Source organism: Bufo bufo, chromosome 4 (assembly GCF_905171765.1).
Source record: "Bufo bufo chromosome 4, aBufBuf1.1, whole genome shotgun sequence".
Classification (NCBI taxonomy): Eukaryota; Metazoa; Chordata; class Amphibia; order Anura; family Bufonidae; genus Bufo; species Bufo bufo.
The window spans coordinates 129,344,100-129,365,697 of NC_053392.1; the positions used below are offsets into that span (position 1 = coordinate 129,344,100).

General features: G+C 42.9%; 1 protein-coding gene across 3 annotated transcripts in view; it reads right to left on the bottom strand.

The window, feature by feature from the left end:
- The window catches only part of LOC120997668 (claudin-15-like), an 89,232-nt gene that overhangs the window by 3,303 nt on the left and 64,331 nt on the right, over positions 1-21,598 (bottom strand). For all 3 annotated transcript variants that reach the window (XM_040427865.1, XM_040427864.1, XM_040427866.1), the window contains 2 exons: positions 10,612-10,776; positions 1,096-1,177 (listed from right to left, as the gene is read on the bottom strand). In XM_040427865.1, the coding sequence (XP_040283799.1) occupies positions 1,096-1,177; positions 10,612-10,776 (247 nt within the window). The remainder of the gene's footprint in view (positions 1-1,095; positions 1,178-10,611; positions 10,777-21,598) is intronic.

A 21,598-nucleotide genomic window follows, 5' to 3' on the forward strand; every position in this document is an offset into this window, starting at 1 on the left:
ATTTGTCAAACTGGTGCAAAGTAGAACTGGTTTAGTTGCCCATAGCAACCAATCGGATTCCACCTTTCATCTTTGGAAAATGGAAGGTGAAATCTGATTGGTTGCTCTGGGCAACTAAACCAGTTCTACTTTACACCAGTTAGATAAGTAGATAGATAGATTTATCTATTGTATCTATCTATCTATCTATCTATCTATCTATCTATCTATCTATCTATCTCATATCTATCTATCTATCTATCTATCTATCTATCTATCTATCTATCTATCTATCTATCTCATATCTATCTATCTATCTACTGTATCTAGCTATTGTATCTATCTATCTATCTATCTATCTATCTATCTATCTCATATCTATCTATCTATCTACTGTATCTAGCTATTGTATCTATCTATCTATCTATCTATCTATCTATCTATCTATCTATCTATCTATCTATCTATCTATCTATCTATCTATCTATCTATCTATCTATCAGTCTATCTACTGTATCTATCTATCTATCTATCTATCTATCTATCTATCTATCTATCTATCTATCTATCTATCTATCTATCTATCTATCTATCTATCTGTATGTCTGTCCAATAATATGCCATATGGAAAGGGACACATTTGGCATTTCTGGGGCCCCAGGCAAAGTTATGTTTTCACTGATCCTTTGGAAAATGAAAGGTGGAATCTGATTGGTTGCTATGGGTAACTAAACCAGTTCTACTTTACACCTTTTTGTTCTATCTGTCTGTCTTGGGGCCCCATTTCACCACTAAGCTCCGCCCATCAGCCTGCTAAGCTCTATCTATCAGTCTATCTATACGTCTGTCTGTCCAATAATATGCCATATGGGAAGGGGCACATTTGGCATTTCTGGGGCCCCAAGCAAAGTTATGTCTTGGGGCCCCCAATTTACCACTAAGCACCCCCCACCCCCGATCTCTGGCGCCTCAAGCATTTAGCTTATTTTGCATTGTGGTATATGGATATGGGTTATCATAATGAGTCGAGCCCTTTATTCCTCACTGGATTGATAAATAATGTAATTGTAATATAATAGAAAACAATATTATTAATATACTATAAAACACACTCACTTTATTCCACCATAGAGACTGTCATAAAACTGCTGAGTGATGGTGGCCGCGTACCAGGATACTGGCACCACACAACACAGTCCTGTATAGGATGAAAATGGATTACACAGCGTCAGATTATGGCCTTGTATGCGCGGCACAAATATACGGTATAATGTATTTTATTATATACATCGAGATTTAGGATTGTGTTCAACGTTGGGTCTAGCAGTGCACATCTCTTTGTACAGAATACGGTAAACTAAAAAGAAAGGGCCTATTGGCTTATAGACTTACAGACAGAAAAGTACGGGACCACCATCACGACCGTATCTTCAAGTCCAGAGGAAAGAGAGCTGAGTGCTCTAACAATTCCCAGTTCTCTCTACTTCATATAACTGTACTACACTTCCTAGATTGGAAACCGCAGAAGCAAGCTCCATGCAGACCCTGAACAAGCAGAACACCTGAGATTTCAGCTCTGCAACCAATAGACTTGTGACTACAGCTCTGGGCTAAAACACATGCTGTAATTCAGGATAATTGCAATGTAAGCAGAGCTGAACATACAAGGATGAAGAAAGTGTGGATCAAACAGCCTAACTAATTAAAGACATACGTGTGCCCTTGGCAAAGTCAGCCATAGGAATACAGCAGAAGTTGGGGGTTTTAAAGGGCTTCTGTCACCCCCAAAACACATTTTTCATTTTTGAGCATATTAAAATCCTTATTGAACGACTATTCCCTATATAGGGCTCCTACCTTGGTCTGAGGCTTCGGTTCATTAAAAATTGATCTTTTAAAATATGCAAATGACTTCACTACCAGCAAGTAGGGCGTCTACTTGCTGGTAGCCGCCGCATCCTCCTTTTAAAAAACCGCCCCCTCCTCCTGTTGATTGACAGGGCCAGCGAGCGCTCTCCTCCTCCGGCTGGCCCGTTCAGCATTTTAAATCCCGCGCCTGTCTTCATTCGGCGCAGGCGCTCTGAGAGAAGGAGGCTCGCCTCCTCAGCACTCCCTCAGTGCGCCTGCGCCGATGACGTCTTCTCTTTCGGTGACATCATCGGCGCAGGCGCACTGAGGGAGTGCTGAGGAGGCGAGAGAGTCCTTCTCTCAGAGCGCCTGCGCCGAATGAAGACTGGCCCGGGATTTGAAATGCTGACCAGGCCAGCCGGAGGAGGAGAGCGCTCGCTGGCCCTGTCAATCAACAGGAGGATGGGGCGGTTTTTTAAAAGGAGGATGCTGCAGCTACCAGCAAGTAGACGCCCTACTTGCTGGTAGTGAAGTCATTTGCATATTTTAAAAGATCGATTTTTAATGAAACGAAGCCACAGACCAAGGTAAGAGCCCTATATAGAGAATAGTCATTCAATAAGGATTTTAACAAGCCCAAAAATGAAAAATGTGTTTTGGGGGTGACAGAAGCCCTTTAAATATGGAGTCTGCTTGGGAGCTGAGCGAGCACTATAGCTGAATGGTAACCGCTGTGTTATACAGCAGTCACCTGCCTTCAATATACTGTACATGAATGAAGATAACTCCAATTACAGACATTTGACAACAAAGTTCCTATTGAGCCCTGCATGTGGCATTGCTTAAAGGGGTTGTCTCACTTCAGCAAGTGGCATTTTATCATGTACAGAAAGTTAATACAAGACACTTACTAATGTATTGTTATTATCCATATTGCTTCCTTTGCTGGCTGGATTCATTTTTCCATCACATTATACACTGCTCGTTTCCATGGTTACGACCACCCTGTAATCCATCAGCCGTGGCCGTGCTTGCACACTATAGGAAAAAGTGCCAGCCTCTCTGGTGGCCGGGACCATGGGATCTCATCTAGGCTGGTGCTTTTTTCTGCAGTGTTTAAGTGGGGAGAAACTAACCTCGCCACTGGGTTTTGGAGGGGCCTGGTTGCCAACCTCTTGCCCCAGGATTATGGGCCCTCTCATCAGCCATGCTTCCTTTGTTCACAAAGGACTTTTACTAACTTTTGATCCCCTGGTCTAATTCATGCCATTTTGGGATATGTTAAATGTCTATGTGTACTGTAAAGGGTGGGACATTGTATGTTTGAGTGGTGATGTCTGTCCTATTGTCTCCACATGTGTATTGGCGATTTCCCTTTGTCCTGAGAGATAATTGAATTACTCCTCGGTTGTCTCCAGGACAGAGGACATTGTGTATTCTCCTGCCTGTGATAATTACATCAACCCATTGTACCATAATTATATCACAGGCAGAGGGGAGGATTTTGTGTGGGAGTGTTTTACTGTATTGTACGTGGTTACTGGTTGTTTTTACAAAACCCTGTGGGTGGTACTGATGTGTACCAATGTTATATAAGATCAATAAAACGCACAGCTCTGGGTGACCACTGCTTGACCCTCAACACGGAGCCTCGTCTCATTCTTGGGGGATTCACTGTATGCTGTTAGAGACTGATTGCTAGGAGTGTAAGCCGCTTGGGTGCGTTTCCTATTCGTCTGCTAGCAGCTATTCGTGAGGTTCCGTTCGGGAGTTTGGAGCATTCCCTTGTATGCCGTTACAGTAAGCGCGACCACTACTGCTGGATTGCAGGATGGTTGTAACCAAGGAAACGAGCAGTGTATAATGTGATGGAAAAATGAATCCAGCCAGCAAAGGAGGAAATATGGACAATCACAATACATTAGTAAGTGTCTTGTATTAACTTTCTCTACATAATAAATATTATTTGCTGAAGTGACACAACCCCTTCAATAGGGGAATTGCAAGTTTTACCATAGACTGCAATAGTAATCCACTGCAGTCTATGGTCTATTAGGTCACCTAGGGGGACTAAAAGAGGAAATAAATTCACAAACTATAAACATATAAAAGTATTTATCCTTTATGGTGATGGCTACAATGGAAAAAAAATCAAATAGCCAAATCATTCTTTTGTGGTCGTTTTGCCGCCCAAGAATCAACCAATCAATAAAAACAGGGCCCTTAACACGGCTCCGTAGACAGAAATATAAAAAAATCGGAATATGGGTATGCAAAGACTTTTTTCAAAGGGTTTTATTTTTTTAAACGCATAAAAACATAACAGAAAGTACATCAACTTGGTATCAGTGTAATCGCACTGACCTTCAGAATAAAGATAACGTGTCATTTTTACTGCCTAGTGAATATAAAACCCATAAAACTGTGCCGGGAATGCAGCTATTTTCCATTCCTATTCAGGGATCTTTCAGTGGAATCTAAAATGGTGCCATTAGAAAATACAACCTGTCCCGCAAAAACAAGCCCTCCTATGGTAATGTTAACCAAAAAGTAAAAATCAGCCAAAGCAAGGAAGATAAAAAATTCAAATTCGCCGCATCCTTTAAGGGGTTGTCTGGGGGATGTGAAAAAGACACCTACTTTTTTCTCCCAGAATCAGCGCCACTCTTCTGCGTGTTCCATAACTTATTCTCACGTCATATAAACTGAAAGTTTTTTTTTTTTTCCTATTCTATTCCGTATTTATTAAGAATTATTCAGCTCTGTTTACCTGGCAGTGGCCGCATCCAGCACGTAAATCACTCAGGAAGTCAGCAATGTCTGTTCTCTCCTGCAAAGTGTCATTTGTGGATAATCTGTAATTTATAGCGCTGTCGTCGGCTCAAGCTAAAATAAATCCTAAAGCATTCATAAACCGAAAGCAGTTCTCGGAGCCGGGATGACGGACAGACTGCAGGAGACATCAATTATCTGCTCTCTACTTTTAGGATAAACCTTCCTGAAAGTTTTTTTATTTGTTCCAAAGAAAACAAACGGAAAACTAAATTCTTGGAGGTCCAGAGCACTCCATCCAAAATGGTAAAATAACATAAAAACGCAATAATCCGACACAGAATCTAATTGTTTGATTTAGGCAGCAATGACTTTCAGTATAAGGCCTCCTGCACACAACCGTATGGCTTTTTCAGTGTTTAGCGGTCCGTTTTTCACGGATCCGTTGTTCTGTTTTTGGTTTCCGTTGTGTTTCCGTTTCTATTCCGTTTTTCCATATGGCATATACAGTATACAGTAATTACATAGATAAAATTGGGCTGGGCATAACATTTTCAATAGATGGTTCCGCAAAGAACGGAAACGGAAGACATACGGATGCATTTCCGTATGTGTTCCGTTTTTTTGCGGACCCATTGACTTGAATGAAGCCACGGAACGTGATTTGCGGGCAATAATAGGACATGTTCTATCTTTAAACAAAACGGAAATACGGAAACGGAATGCATACGGAGTACATTCTGTATTTTTTGCGGAATGGTTCCGTATACGGAAGGCAAAAAACGGCCAGTAAACGGGGGAAAAAACGGTCGTGTGCAGGAGGCCTAACAGTTTTATGCAAATGTCTCCCCGAGGGAGTGTTTCTATTTTCTTCTTAAAGGGGTATTCCAGTTATAACAAGTTATCCCCTGCACAGGATAAGAACTAATTATCGCATTGGTGGGGGTCCTACTGATACAGATGTGTGAATATCTTTCTTTCATTTTTTATGTAACTAGATTGATTTTCTTATGTAGTTACTTTAAGCTGCTTCTTCCTTATCTAAGCAGGGCCTTCCCCTCCCCCTTTGCTCTGAGCTGTCTGTATCTCAACAGTAAGGAGAGGGCGGGGGGTACGAGCTCATCCTGACTTCCCCCACAGATGTGTGCAGAAGGATGTATAGACTGTTGAAGAATGTTTGAGCCAATTACTTAGCTAGATGAGTCATATGTATATTCAGTATGACGTAAGCAGTATTAATGTTCATACGACGCCATTATAAGATGGCTCTGATGCACAGATGTTTACATTAAATTCACATACCAAGTCTTATCTCTTTTCTTAACTCTTTTTCCTTCCTAGCCAATGAAATAATGGCATGAGCCTCAGAGGGGGACGTCCCCCTCTGAAGATGAAAAACCGCTTTACTCATTGTAATAAACAAAGAGATTGTCTTTGACCAGCTTGCGTCAGCGTCTAGTCTCTCTGCCACGCGTGGATATTAACCCCTTGAGGGTACCTTGATTTGGAGCACCAGAGTCTATCTTAAATACTTTCATTAAAGCAACTTCAACACTACAGCAGGTACACCCACCGATCACAAGAAAGGAGGCCCCATACCCTGTGAAATGAATGGAGCGTTTGGTCGGAAACGCACGCAGCCACTTCATTCATTTCTATGGGAGCAGCGAAGACAGAGTACAGCGCTCGGCTATCTCTAGTGCTCCCTTAGAGATGAATAGAGTGGCGGTGCGCATTTCCGACCAGCTGCTCCGTCCATTTCAGGGGGGCCTCATAGGGAATGGGACCTCCATTCTCGTGATCAGTGGGAGTCCCAGCGGTAGGACCCCCACCGATCTGGTAGTTATCACCCAGGGCTTTTTTTTCTGGCGGAACACACCGGAACGGCATTCCGCCACCTATTTTCCCCCGCCCCGCCCCCCTTTAGTTACTGGGCCCAGCCGGCCCGCTGCTTAGCAGTGGCGTCGCCAGGGGGGGCCACAGCCCCCCCTACATCACGCTGTGCCCCCCCAACTAAAATGCTTCCCCCCCCAAGTGAGCCGCCGCCGCCGGGCACGGGGAGATGAGCGCTTCTATTGCGCTCATCTCCATAGTAATCTGCCTGTGCTGCGGAGGGAGAGGCGTGTCCCTTCCCCTTCCTCTGATAGGCTGCAGGCACTAGGCCGGCAGCCTATCAGAGGCAGGCGTAGGCGGCGCGATGACATCATCGCGCCGCCTGAGCCATACAGCGCGGGACACAGGCCGGAAGAGGCCTGCATCGCATCGCTGACACTGAGGTAAGTATACGTTTTTTTTTTTACAATAATGTTACTGGCACATTGGGGGGCTTATTACAATACTGGCACATGATGGGGGGGCGGGGGGGCGTAATGGCACATGATGGGGGGGCGTAATGGCACATGATGGGGTGGCTTAATACTGGCACATGATGGGGGGGCTTAATACTGGCACATGATGGGGGGGGCTTAATACTGGCACATGATGGGGGGCTTATTACTGGCACATGATGGGGGGGCTTATTACTGGCACATAATGGGGGGGTTAATACTGGCACCGGCACGTAATTGGGGGGGCTTATTACTGGCACGTAATGGGGGGTTATTACTGGAGCGTAATGGGGGCTTATTACTGGCATGTGATGGGGGGCTTATTACTGGCACGTGATGGGGGCTCTTGTTACTGGCACGTGATGGGGGGCACTTATTACTGGCAGTGGCACGTGATTGAGGGCACTTATTACTGGCACATTATTGGTGGGCACCATAGGGGCATCTACTGAGGTCACAAAGAAGGGGTATTTTATATGGGGGGCTCTGTACAGTAGCATTTTATACTGGGACACATGGTGGGTACTATGGGGAAGGGGGGAGAGGAGTACTATGGAGTCATCTACGGGGGGCACTAAGAAGGGGTATTTTATACTTGCAAATTATGGGGGACACTGAGGGCATCTACTGGGGCACGATATATGGGGCATTTTATACTGGTACATTATGGGGGGCACTAGGAGGAAGGGGGAGAGGAGCACTATGGGGGCATTTACTGGGGGCACTATATAGGGGTATTTTATACTGGCACATTATGGGGGACATTAGCTCAACTGGGGGCATAAGGGGGTATTTTTTGCATTGTCACATTATAAGGAGAATTATTTCCACTGTGGGGCATTATTGTGGGCTTTATTACTCCCCCATGACCCCCCCCCCCCCCCCCTAGTAGCAGCACCAGCCTCTCCCTGATCTGTGACCCCTCAGCCCCTTCTCCATATCCTTATTATGAAATCTCTCTCATTAGGATAAAATGCAACATCGGCTCTGCCGAGCCCCCAAGCCAAAGTGGTGTCCAAGATCCCCAAGGGCCAAGCCAAGTAACAGTAAGTTTTCATGTGAAATATGTTTATGTTATAGACATATAGCATACACTGTGCCACACAATATACAGTATACCTCTACACTGTGCCCCACAATGTACAGTATACCTCTACACTGTGCCACACAATATACAGTATGGGTAGGGGCGTGGCCAGGGGAGGGGGGTGAGTTCCACCACCTTTTCTCTGAGAAAAAAAGCCCGGGTTATCACCTATCCTGTGGATAACCGGAATACCCCATTAAAGGGCTTTTCCACTTTGGACAATCTCTTTTTCTTTCAAGAGTATCTGTCAGCAGGTTAAACCCTATTCAACCAGGCATACTGTCTGGTAGGGTTCTTCCTGCTGATTAAATTATACTTATTGTGTGAAAATCTGCTTCTCTCCCCAAGGAAAGATAGTACCCACCAAATCCTAACCCACTTAAGCCAGCTACTCTGCACTGATGAGGGGCAATCACCCTGAGATAGCTGTCTGCAGATGAGGTGCTGGCTTATTTAATATCCAAGTCATGTCTCAAGGCTTATTTAAAGGGTCAAACACTGACTTATAGCTGCCTTACATCTGGTGGCATTAGAGGCAGAGCTTGTTCAGAGCTCATTTGCATCCCTTTCTTCCCAGAATTCCAGAGGAGCATGTATGGCCTATAAGTCTCCTCACACTGATAAAGGCGCTCTCCTCTTAAGGAGAAACAGTACCCCCCAAATCCTTTCCATCAAAACAAACCCCCTACCACTAGATCGTGTCTATGTGTCAGACAAGCTGGAAAAAAAAGTCTAAAATGCTTAATAAATGGGGTACAAATCATGTACACCCATTTTTTGGTGTAAATTGATTAGTAAATCTTCCCCACTCTTTGTAGCTGCTGTCTCCTCCAGATAATAATTTGGACAAGGGACCTTCCTCCGCTACTAGCTCCTAATTCCCTAAAGCCTCTTTCACACGACCATTTTATTTTTTTTCGTTTATGGCCCGTTTTTTGCATTCCGTATACGATCATTATACGGAACCATTCATTTCAATCGTTCCGCAAAAAAAAGGAATGCACTTCGTATGCATTCCGTTTCCGTATTTCCGTTTTTCTGTTCCGTTCAAAGATAGAACATGTCCTATTATTGCCCGCGAATCATGTTCTGTGGCTCCATTCAAGTCAATGGGTCTGCAAAAAAAATGGAACACATACGGAAATGCATCCGTATGTTTTCCGTATCCGTTCCGTTTTTGCGGAACCATCTATTGAAAATTTTATGCCCAGCCTAATTTTTTCTATGTAATTACTGTATACTGTATATGCCATAAGGAAAAACAGAATGGAAAAACGGAACAGAAACGGAAACACAACGGAAAAAAAAAACGGAACAATGGATCCGTGAAAAACGGACCGCAAAACACTGAAAAAGCCATACGGTCGTGTATAAGAGGCCTAAAAGGGCAACAAAAAACTGGACAACACCTTTAATTAATTTTTACAAGCCATTTATTAAACCTGATGATGTCATCAGAAAAACCCTGAAAGGTCTGATAAGACATGTCCCAAATAATATGCCAGGATATAGTTTCAGTACATATGACACATAGGGGCTCATTTACTATCCAGAAATATGCCTATATTAGGCATTTTTCTGGCGCAGATTGCAGCGCAAAGATTATTTGCGTCGCAATCTGAAAGTTTTCCCCGCTCACGCCAGGTCTAAAAAAGGGTGTGTGGTGTTGGCCAGAAAAGGGATGGGCGAGCAGGCCCGTCTCATTCATTATTTTCTACACCTGTTTTAGGTGTAGAAAATGGTCTAAATGTAAGGCCTTACAGGGGGATATGATAGTACAATTAACCCCTTTAGGTGCGGCACCTGAGGGGTTAATTGTGCTGATCACGGCCCCCTGTAAGAGATCGGATGCTGCTAGGCAGCAGGGGGCAGTCATGTAAACAGTTTGTAGTATATTCTAACTAGAAGCGTCCCCATCACCATGGGAACGCCTCTGTGTTAGAATATACTGTCGGAAATGAGGTTTCACGATCTAACTCATATCCGACAGTATATTCTAACATAGAGGCGTCCCCATGGTGATGGGGACGCTTCAAGTTAAAATATACCATCGGATTGGAGAAAACTCTGATCCGATGGTATAAAAGGGACTCCAGACTTTACATTGAAAGTCAATGGGGACGGATCCGTTTGAAATGGCACCATATTGTGTCAACGTCAAACGGATCCGTCCCCATTGACTTGCATTGTAATTCAGGACGGATCCGTTTGGCTCCGCACGGCCAGGCGGACACCAAAACGACTTTTTTTTCATGTCCGTGGATCCTCCAAAAATCAAGGAAGACCCACGGACGAAAAAACGGTCACGGATCACGGACCTACGGATCCCGTTTTTGCGGACCGTGAAAAAAAACGTCCATGTGCATGAGGCCTAAGACAGCTAGTAAGCTGTCTTACATTTAGACAGGCGCTGGATGCGCCAAAGTTATGTAGAGGCCGGCGCTTCTACTTAACTTTGGCGGATCCACCACCAGCTATAGGGGTTATTAAGACCGGCATCTAAAAGCCCGGTCTTAATTAATGACCCCCATAGTTGGTATAGCAGGCATAGGGTTACATATAGTAAGTCGGTTGTTACTGTCTTGCTAAATACACTACCTGCTAAAATGAAGATCAGTCCTCCAGAAAGAGCTATCTTCCCTTTAGTGTGTTCATTATTACTTCCAAATTTTGTGCACTTAAGTCCAAACAAGGAGATGATACAACCAAAGAGTCCAAGGATGAGAGAGATGATCATCAGCGCTCGGCATGCCTGGGTATGAGCTGTGGGAGACGGACAAGACAACAGTTGAGATAATTAAAGATAAATGAAGGGGTATTCCAGTTAGAGAAAGTTATCTGTGCCCCGTGGAACCCCCTGAAATGGAGGGAACGGCTGGTCGGAAATGCACAACAACGCCCCATTCATTTCTATGGGAGTGGCGGAGTACTTTTATCCCATATGCTAATGAGCATTTAAAGGGGTTATCCCATCTTAGACAATGGGGGCATATCGCTAGGATATGCCCCCATTGTCTGATAGGTGCGGGTCCCACCTCTGGGACCCGCATCTACAATGAGAACTGAGCGGAGAAAGTTGAGGAGGGCGCAGTGCGCAGCCGCCCTTAATTCATTTCTATGGAGCCGCCGAAAATAGCCGAGCTGGCTCAGCTATTTCCGTCAGCCCCATAAAAATTAATGGGAGCTGTGGCCGCACATGCGCGGTGCGCTCCCATTCACTTCAATGTGAGAGGCGGGGAGCTGCACCTGGTGGTGGACGGACCGCGGAAAACCCGGGGTCTCCAGCCACAACTCTCCCCGGCTCCGTTCTCCTTGTAGGTGCGGGTCCCAGAGGAGGGACCCGCACCTATCAGCCAATGGAAGCATATCCCAGTGACTGTATTTGTGAGATATAACCTCCCTTCTGATCCTCAGCGGTGTCATATGACTGACACTCTGCCTCTCCAGCTGACACAGAACAGTAAGTCAGTTACTTCTCTATTCATTCCTGTGAGACTGAGAGTGAGGCTCCCATAGGAATACATAGAGAAGCTGGCTTCCTGTCCATACATAAGATGCTACGTTATTTGGAAAGTCAGTGTGTTGGTTACATGATACAGCTGAGGAACAGAAGGGAGGTTGTAACTCACAAATACAGTCACTAGTAAGAGAATTTTATTCACTACAGTTTATATCATGTACCTTTTTAACAGGTCAGAGAATAAACATTTTGTTGGAGTGCCTCTTTAAGAGGATTTTCTTGCCCCAGTCAGTCCAGAGCACCTGCTGACATTTTTTTGCACCCCCAGTTGCTATGTATTCATGCATAGTTGAGTCGCTTTGTCTTATTTCAATTCAACTATGAATTTTAAATATTTGGCTGTAACAAAAGGAACTTTGTTCGCCGAAGGGCTGGAGAGCTGTTCAGTAATGAGTGTCTGCAGCAGGTAACAGTGAAGCAAGGGGGGGGGTTCCTTGCATGTTTAGGGCTACATTTCATCAAACGGAGTTGGAGAATTGGTGAGAATAATAGTGCCCTCACTGCTGAGGACACCTGGAGAGTATGGCTTTTCGGCCGCAATTCTTCTATGAACACTTCTGGTAAGACTTCTCCAAACAGTAGATAGGTGTATCTCCAAACAGTAGATAGGTTTCTGTCATTTCTGAGCTGGTGGTACTGTTGGACATCTGATTTCAAAGGCAAATAAGCATGATGTGACTTTTATCTGCTGCACCAAGTTTTCAGCAAATGGACTTGGGCATTTGGTCAGGATTAATGGTGTCCTCAATGCTGAGAAATACAAGTAGATACTTATCCGTCATGCAATACCATCAGGAAGGCGTCTGATTGGCTTCAAATGTATTCTACAGCAGGACAACAACCGCAAACATACAGCCAATGTCATTAAGAACAAGGAGTCCTGGGAGTGATGATATGGCCTCCACAGAGCCCTGATCTCAACATCATTGATTCTGTCAGGGATTACATGAAGTGACAGAAGGATCTGACCAAGCCTACATCCACAGAAGATCTGTTGTTATTTCTCCAAGATGTATGGAACAACCTTCCTGCCGAGTTCCTTCAAAAACTTTGTGCAAGTGTATCTAGAAGAACTGATGCTGTTCTGGAGGCAAAGGGTGGTCACACCAAATATTGAATTAATTAAAATTTCTCTTTTGTTTATTCACTTTGCATTTTGTTGATTGATAGAAAAAAACTATTAACACTTCTATATTTGAAAGCATTTTAACTTTACAATATTTTTGTTCACACCTGCCTAAACCTTTTGCACATTACTGTAGAAAGGTGTTTTTCAGGCATTTTTTGACTCCTAAATTGACACCTAAGAAAAAAAACATAACTAGAGCTTGCTGCAATTTGTCAAAAACACTAAAAATGCAATAACACAATAAAAAAAATATCAGAATTCATTATAGACTTTAGATTAACCTCTGGACACCTATAAATGCCACAAAAAGTGCTGCAAATTTTTTTAAAAAAGCTAAAAACAGCAAAAATATTTATAACTGAATGTAGGTGAAACCAGCCTGAGAGTACGGCTAGTTATACACTGGCGCTAGTCTCCGGCAGGCTGGATCCGGCATTGCCAGACGCTATCTGATACCTGCCTGTCACTTTTAACTATAATTGGGTCCAGCCGATGACAAGCCGCAACTCACCAAATATTCTCAGAAACAACCTGACTAAAACCGCAGCACAATTCTCGGATCTCAGCCGATCCCTATTATAGTAATAGTAATGGGGCCTGATGGCAACGCTCTAACTTCTGGCAATGCCGAAATACAGAGAGAACCGGCAGGCTGTTCCCTGCCAGAACAGATTGAAACCACTTGTGAGCTGAGTGGGTGCCATAGTCAGCAGGTGCCTACTGTTTTACACAGCAGACACCCACCGGCAGATGCTGTGGTTAATTGTTTGTGTTCCATGGCATCTGAGCAGTCATTTACTGGGAGCAAGATGGTGGCGAATGCTTCCCCCCACCTACACACACTGTTGAGATTGTAGGACCTGTTCCGTTGCTATGGCAGCCTGGGATCTTCTGAAGGCTTGCCATAGTTACCTTCCTAAGTCCTGCAAGAAAATAACCCTTACACAGCCCCACAGATGGGAATATAATAAAGTTATAGGTGTCAAAATATAGTGATAAATGGGAAATTTTTTTTTTTATTATTTTTTTTTTAGTTTGTTAGTATTAACCCCTTAAGGACGCATGACGTACCGGTACGGCATGTTTCCCGAGTCCTTAAGGACCCATGACGTACCGGTACGTCATGTGTTGTTCCGATCACTGCCGTGCGGCTGGCAGTGATCGGAACCCGGTGCCTGCTCAAATCATTGAGCAGGCACCTCGGCTAAATGCGCGGGGGGGTCCCGTGACCCCCCCATGTCCGCGATCGCAACAAACCGCAGTTCAATTCAGACCTACGGTTTGTTGCGCTTTCTGCAGTTTCTGATCGCTGCGGTCCCTGACCGCGGCGATCAGAAACTTTAGTGTTGCAAAAATATATATTTATCACCCCCCCTGCACCTCTGAATGATTTTAGCCCGGTGGGAGGTGCAGGGGGGGGGGTTGCGGGCGGTGGGGGCGGTGCGAGAGGCGGGCGGTGCGGCAGGCGGGATCGCGATCCCCCGCCCGCCTCCCATTGAATGATCGTTGGTGTACAGTGGGTATACCAGGGTGCCAGCACATTGCTGGCACCCTGGTATAAACGGCTGACATCGGTGATGCGATGTCAGCCGTTTAACCCTTTCCATACAGCGGTCCGTACGGACCGCTGTATGGAAAAGGTTAACAGCTCAGGGAGCTCCCTCCCTCTCCGATCGGGGGGCTGCTGTGCCTTTGCAGCCCCCCGATGGAGAGGGAGAGAGCCCCCAGACAGCCCCCCGAAGCCCCGTGCTCACCCTTCCCCGTCTGCGAAGTTCTGAGCAGACGGGGAAGGTTCCCATGGCAAGAGGACGCCTCTCAGGCGTCCTGCTGTCCATGGTGCTGAACAGATCTGTGCTGAAAGCATAGATCTGTTCAGTGTAAGTAAAATACAGTGCAGTACCCTATATAGAGTACAGTACTGTATTATACAGACATCAGACCCACTGGATCTTCAAGAACCAAGTGGGTCTGGGTAAAAAAAAAAAGTAAAAAAAAGTGAAAAAAAGTAAAAATCAAAAAACACATTTATCACTGAATAAAAATGAAAAAAATAAAATTCCCTACACATGTTTGGTATCGCCGCGTCCGTAACGACCTGATCTATAAAACGGTCATATTACTTTACCCGAACGGTGAACGCCATAAAAATAAAAAATAAAAAACTATGATGAAATTGAGATTTTGCCCACCTTACTTCCCAAAAAAGGTAATAAAAGTGATCAAAAAAGTCGCATGTACGCCAAAATTGTAACAATCAAACCGTCATCTCATCCCGCAAAAAATGAGACCCTACTTAAGATAATCGCCCAAAAACTGAAAAAACTATGGCTCTTAGACTATGGAAACACTAAAACATGATTTTTTTGGTTTCAAAAATGAAATCATTGTGTAGAACTTACATAAATTAAAAAAAAGTATACATATTAGGTATCGCCACGTCCGTATCGACCGCCTCTATAAAAATATCACATGACCTAACCCCTCAGGTGACCACCGTAAAAAAATAAAAACGGTGTAAAAAAAGCCATTTTTTGTCATCTTACGTCACAAAAAGTGTAATGGCAAGCGATCAAAAAGTCATATGCACCCCAAAATAGTGCAAATCAAACCATCATCTCATCCCGCAAAAAATGAGACCCTACTTAAGATAATCGCCCAAAAACTGAAAAAACTATGGCTCTTAGACTATGGAGACACTAAAACTTTTTTTTTGTTTTAAAAATGAAATCATTGGGTAAAACTTACATAAATAAAAAAAATTGTATACATATTAGGTATCGCCGCGTCCGGGAAAACCTGCTCTATGAAATTACCACATGATCTAACCTGTCAGATGAATTTTATAAATAACAAAAAAAAAAACTAAAAAAGCCAAAAAAGCTATTTCTTGTTACCTTGCCTCACAAAAAGTGTAATATAGAGCAACCAAAAATCATATGTACCCTAAACTAGTACCAACAAAACTGCCACCCTATTCCGTAGTTTCTAAAATGGGGTCACTTTTCTGGAGTTTCTACTCTAGGGGTGCATCAGGGGGGCTTCAAATGGGACATGGTGTCAAAAAACCAGTCCAGCAAAACCTGCCTTCCAAAAACCGTATGGCATTCCTTTCCTTCTGCGCCCTGCCGTGTGCCCGTACAGCGGTTTACGACCACATATGGGGTGTTTCTGTAAACTACAGAATTAGGACCATAAATAATGAGTTTTGTTTGGCTGTTAACCCTTGCTTTGTAACTGGAAAAAAAATATTAAAATGGAAAATCTGCCAAAAAAGTGAAATTTGGAAATTGGATCTCTATTTTCCATTAAATCTTGTGCAACTCCTAAAGGGTTAACAAAGTTTGTAAAATCAGTTTTGAATACCTTGAGGGTTGTAGTTTCTTAGATGGGGTCACTTTTATGGAGTTTCTACTCTAGGGGTGCATCAGGGGGGCTTCAAATGGGACATGGTGTCAAAAAACCAGTCCAGCAAAATCTGTCTTCCAAAAACCAAACGGCGCACCTTTCACTCTACGCCCCGCTGTGTGGCCGTACAGTAGTTTACGGCCACATATGGGGTGTTTCTGTAAACGGCAGAGTCAGGGCAATAAAGATACAGTCTTGTTTGGCTGTTAACCCTTGCTTGGTTAGTGGAAAAAATTGGTTAAAATGGAAAATTAGGCAAAAAAATGAAATTCTCAAATTTCATCCCCATTTGCCAATAACTCTTGTGCAACACCTAAAGGGTTAACGAAGTTTGTAAAATCAGTTTTGAATACCTTGAGGGGTGTAGTTTCTTAGATGGGGTCATTTTTGGGTGGTTTCTATTATGTAAGCCTCGCAAAGTGACTTCAGAGCTGAACTGGTCCCTAAAAATTGAGTTTTTGTAAATTTCAGAAAAATTTCAAGATTTGCTTCTAAACTTCTAAGCCTTATAACATCCCTTAAAAAATAAAATATCATTCCCAAAACAATTCAAACTTGAAGTAGACATATGGGGAATGTAAAGTCATCACAATTTTTGGGGGTATTACTATGTATTACAGAAGTAGAGAAACTGAAACTTTGAAATTTGCAAATTTTTCAATTTTTTTGGTAAATTAGGTATTATTTTGTGCAAAAAAAATTATTCTCAGAACGGCCTGGATAAGTCAAAGCGTTTTAAAGTTATCAGCACTTAAAGTGACAGTGGTCAGATTTGCAAAAAATGGCCAAGTCCTTAAGGTGAAATAGGGCTGAGTCCTTAAGGGGTTAAAACATAATAAGAACAGTATAATGTGGTGTCACTGTAATCCCCTGCAGGACAACGGTAATGTGTCATTTTTTTGCTACACAGTGAATGCCATAGAAACAAAACTTATAAAACCATGGCAAAGTTGCATTTTTTCTAATTCAATCCATTCATATTTTTTCCAGCTTCCCAATACATTGTATGGAATATTAAATGATGCCATTAGGAACTTGTGCCACAAAAAGTCCTTATATGCTCATGTGAACAGAGAAATCTAAATGTTATGGCTTTTGGAATGCAGGGAGTAAAAAAACAAAAATGAACAAAACAGAAAATGTTGTGGTGGGAAGGGGTTAAAGCCATAACTTTTTTAATTTCTTTATCAACATGGTGTACCTTAATGCAGGACAAGTTTTAATGGTGCCATTCTGAGGTACATATAATGTATTTTATAACTTATATTAATGTTTTGAGATGATGGTGTGAAAAAACACAGGAATTCTGCCATTGATTTTTGGGTTTATGTGTGGATATAGGTAACGTGATAACTCAGCATGATTATGATAATACAAAAACTTTTTTTTTTCTACTTTTGCACAATAAAAGCTATAAAGGGCTAATAACATTTTTGTTTTTCCACCCACAGAGATTTTACTGTGGTACTGTGATTATGATTTTTGATAACTTTCAATTGTGCTTTACTTGGAGAAGAATGAACAAAAAACAGCAATTTTGACATTGATTTTTGGCATTACTGTGATCATTATATTTTATAAGTTGTTAATGTAGCAGAAATTTGGGGGTCATTTATCAGTCTGAAATACGCCTAAATTAGGCGTATTTCAAGGGCAGATTGCGGCGCTATGGTTAGTGGTGCCGGAATCTGCGACTTCTGCACGAACACACAGGTCTAAAAAAGTGGGTGGGGAAGGGGACGGGCCGGCAGCCCCGTCTGATTTACCATTTTCTACGCCTGTTTTAGACAGTTAGGAAGCTGTATTACGTTTAGAACTGGTGGAGGATCCACTGAAGTCATGAAGGGGCCTGTGCCCTAATAAATGTGCCCATTTAGCTGCAGAAAAAGGCAATATTTTTGCTACTTGTTTCTTTTTTTCTTTACAGTTTTTTGGTCCCAGTGGGGGACTTGAACATGAGATATTGTGACAAGTATGTACTTAACGTGATGTATTATTAGGCTAAGGGTACACGGCAACGTGTTGCGCAACTTCTTGTCCCCGAAAAGTTGCTCAACATTTTTTATAATTATAGTGAACGGTGTCGCACTGCAACATGCGACATGCAACGACTGCGACACGACAGTCGCAAAAAATCCATCCAAGTTGGATTTTTGTGCAACTGTGGCTTAGCAGTCGTAGTATGTCTAGTGCGACACCATTGATTATCATTCTAGTTGTAGTTGAAGCAATGAATGAAAAGTGACACAAAGGAGGAGATATAACAAAACTGCTGTAAAGGAAAACTGGTTTAGTTATCCAAAGCAACCAATCAGATTCCACCTTTCATTTTCCAAAGGAGCTGTGAAAAATGAAAGGTGGAATCTGATTGGTTGCTATGGGCAACAAAGCCAGTTCTACTTTACACCAGTTTTGATAAATCTACCTCCAATTCTTTAATATATAGTCATAAACCTTTGTAAAGTTGAAAAAGGTCCTGGGGAATATTACTTTAAAATACTACGGGGGGGAAGGTATCATTCTTTTACGCCAGTTTTCTGATGTAGAAGAGTCGTTTAAAGAGGACCTTTCACCTATTCTTACCCTATGAACTAAGTATACAGCCATGTGGAGCGGCGCCCGGGGATCTCACTGCACTTACTATTATCCCCGGGCGCCGCTCCGTTCTGCCGCTATGCCCTCCGGTATCTCCGTTCCCTAAGTTATAGTAGGCGGAGATACCAGTCCCTAAGTTATGGTAGGCGGAGTCTGCCCTAGCGCTGGCCAATCGCAGCGCAGAGCTCACAGCCTGTGAGGTTATTTTCTCCCAGGCTGTGAGCTCTGCAATGCGATTGGCCAGCGCTAGGGCAGACTCCGCCTACCATAACTTAGGGAACGGAGATACCGGAGGGCATAGCAGGAGAACGGAGCGGCGCCTGGGGATAATAGTAAGTGCAGTGAGATCCCCGGGCGCCGCTCCACATGGCTGTATACTTAGTTCATAGAGTAAGAATAGGTGAAAGGTCCTCTTTAACTCCAGATTTATCACTTGACATAGAAAAGCTGGAGAAGCATTTCTAAACAAAAGTATTAGGTTTTATGATGCACCAAATTTATCAAGCTATGTGCGCCAATTTGTAACTTTGGTACATCTTTTGCCAATGCAAACTCAAAACAAAACTGACTTCAAAAAGTCAATATAACAAAACAATAACAAACACAGGTGCACTCTGCAGTATTACTAAATCCTCAAACTGTTTTTAAAATTGAGAGATTAGTCAACATGTCCTACGGTGTAGAACATGTCTAAGCCCGGACACCGCGACAAGGTTTCTCAAGTAGCCCGGGACCCTACACTCTCCTACCTGAGCCATATGGGCGATACCTACTTGAGAAACCTTGTCGCGGTGTCCGGGCTTAGACATGTTCTACACCGTAGGACATGTTGACTAATCTCTCAATTTTAAAAACAGTTTGAGGATTTAGTAATACTGCAGAGTGCACCTGTGTTTGTTATTGTTTTGTTATATTGTTATATTAATTATTACATCCACACTTGTTACCTTGTGTAGGATGTCTATTGTGGTACTTGTGGTTCGCTGCGGGCATCCTCCATTGTATGCATTTTGCTGGGGATTGCCATTAGCAACGGGCCACAAGTGCAGGATCTGCTCCCCTATATATATGCACAATTGCATGTGGGTTTGAAGCACCTCCTGCTAATGCCAACCTGTCTTCTTAGTTTGTATATATTGACTTCAAAAAGTCGCCTAATAAAACATTCCCCTTCTCTTCATTTGAACTAAAGCATTATGTAAGCATTCAAAGGATCACTACTTCAAGTCCTTAGTGGGAGAAAAAAAGGAAAATTAAAAAGAGTATAATTAAGGGCTTGTTCACACGGCCGTGGTGCAGCCGTTCCGTGCATTGGGGACCGCATCTAGCGGCCCCCAATGCATGGGCAACATTCATGCGGCGGCCGGGACAGATCCAGACCCATTCAACTTAAATGGGTCCGTGATCCGCCCGCACCACCAAAAAATAGAACATGTTCTATTTTTTTGCGGTGCGGAGGCATGGCCAGAAACACCATGGAAGCACTCCATAGTGCTTCTGTGGGGTTCCGATCCGTGCTTCCGTGACGCATCTCCGTGATTGCGGACCCATTCAAGTGAATGGGTTCACATCCGTGACGTGGAGTGTGTATTGCAGACCCTCCGTATGCGGGCCGCAATGCGGTAACGGGCACACAACGGCTGTGTGAACAAGCCCTAAGTTTAATAAAATTTCATTAAAAAAATCTCACCCCTGCAAATTAAATGCCATTTTTTTTAAATAAAAATATCTTATTCATCTTAAAGAAAATGCATATTTAATACCACTGCAATGTTTACAACTCAGAATAAAGTTAATTTATGTATACTGCATGGCACATGGCATAAAAAAGTTTTTTTTTAATTATTATTTCTGACTCCCCTTCCAAAAAAAATATAATATAATTACTATATACATTATATGTTGTCCAAAATGGTGCTAATGGAAAATACAAAAACGAGCCCTCATACAGCTACAGAAACCAGAAAAATAAAAAAAGTTATTGGCCTTCGAAATACAAGGATGAAAAATTGAAAAAAAAATGCTGCTTAATTGGTCCTTAACCCTTTTATGACCAGGAAATTTTTACTCCCAGCCCTACCAAAGCCATAACCTTTATGTTCTTTCATTCACATAGCCGTACGAGGGCTTGAATTTTATGGGACAAGATGCACTTTCTAATGATACCATATACAGTTGCATAAAATGTGGTGGGAAGCGGGAACAAATTCCAAACGAGGTGGAAATATAAAAAAACAACAACACAGTTTTATGGGGGAATTTTTCACACCATTTTCTATGCGGTAAAACTGACCTGTTACTTTTATTCTCCAGGTCAGTACAATTACGGCGATACCACATATGTATAGTTTTCTTGCATTTTAAAGCCTCATTCACACGTCCGTGCTCAAATCCGTGAGCAGGTGGTCAGTGATGCATCCGTGAAAGGTCTGTGTGTCCGTTTTTTGCTGTCCGTGTTGCATCCGTGTTTCACGTGACACTGAACAGCTGAAAAATAATTTTCAAAGCATCTCTTCTTAATGATCTGTGAAACACGGATGCAACATGGATCCGTTTTCATGGACCCATAGACTATAATGGACATGATGGATGCGTGAACACGGACTAAATAGAGCATGCATCCGTGCTAAAAACACTGATATCTGAATACACACATTAAAATGAAAGGGGACGTGGAGAACATGTACAGCACACGTCCGTGAAACACTGACGTGTGAATGAGGCTTAATACTGGGGGGGGGGGGACTTTTAAAAAATATATTTTTTCTTTTCCTTGCCATATTCTGGCCCCTCTTTTTTGTAGTTATGTGTACGGAGCTTTGTGGAGTGATCTGTACTTTTCAGTGATACTATTGGTTTGTGTATGACTTTTTGATCACTTTTTATTTAATTTCTTATGGGAAATGAAGCGACCAAAAAATTGAAAATAGGTAATT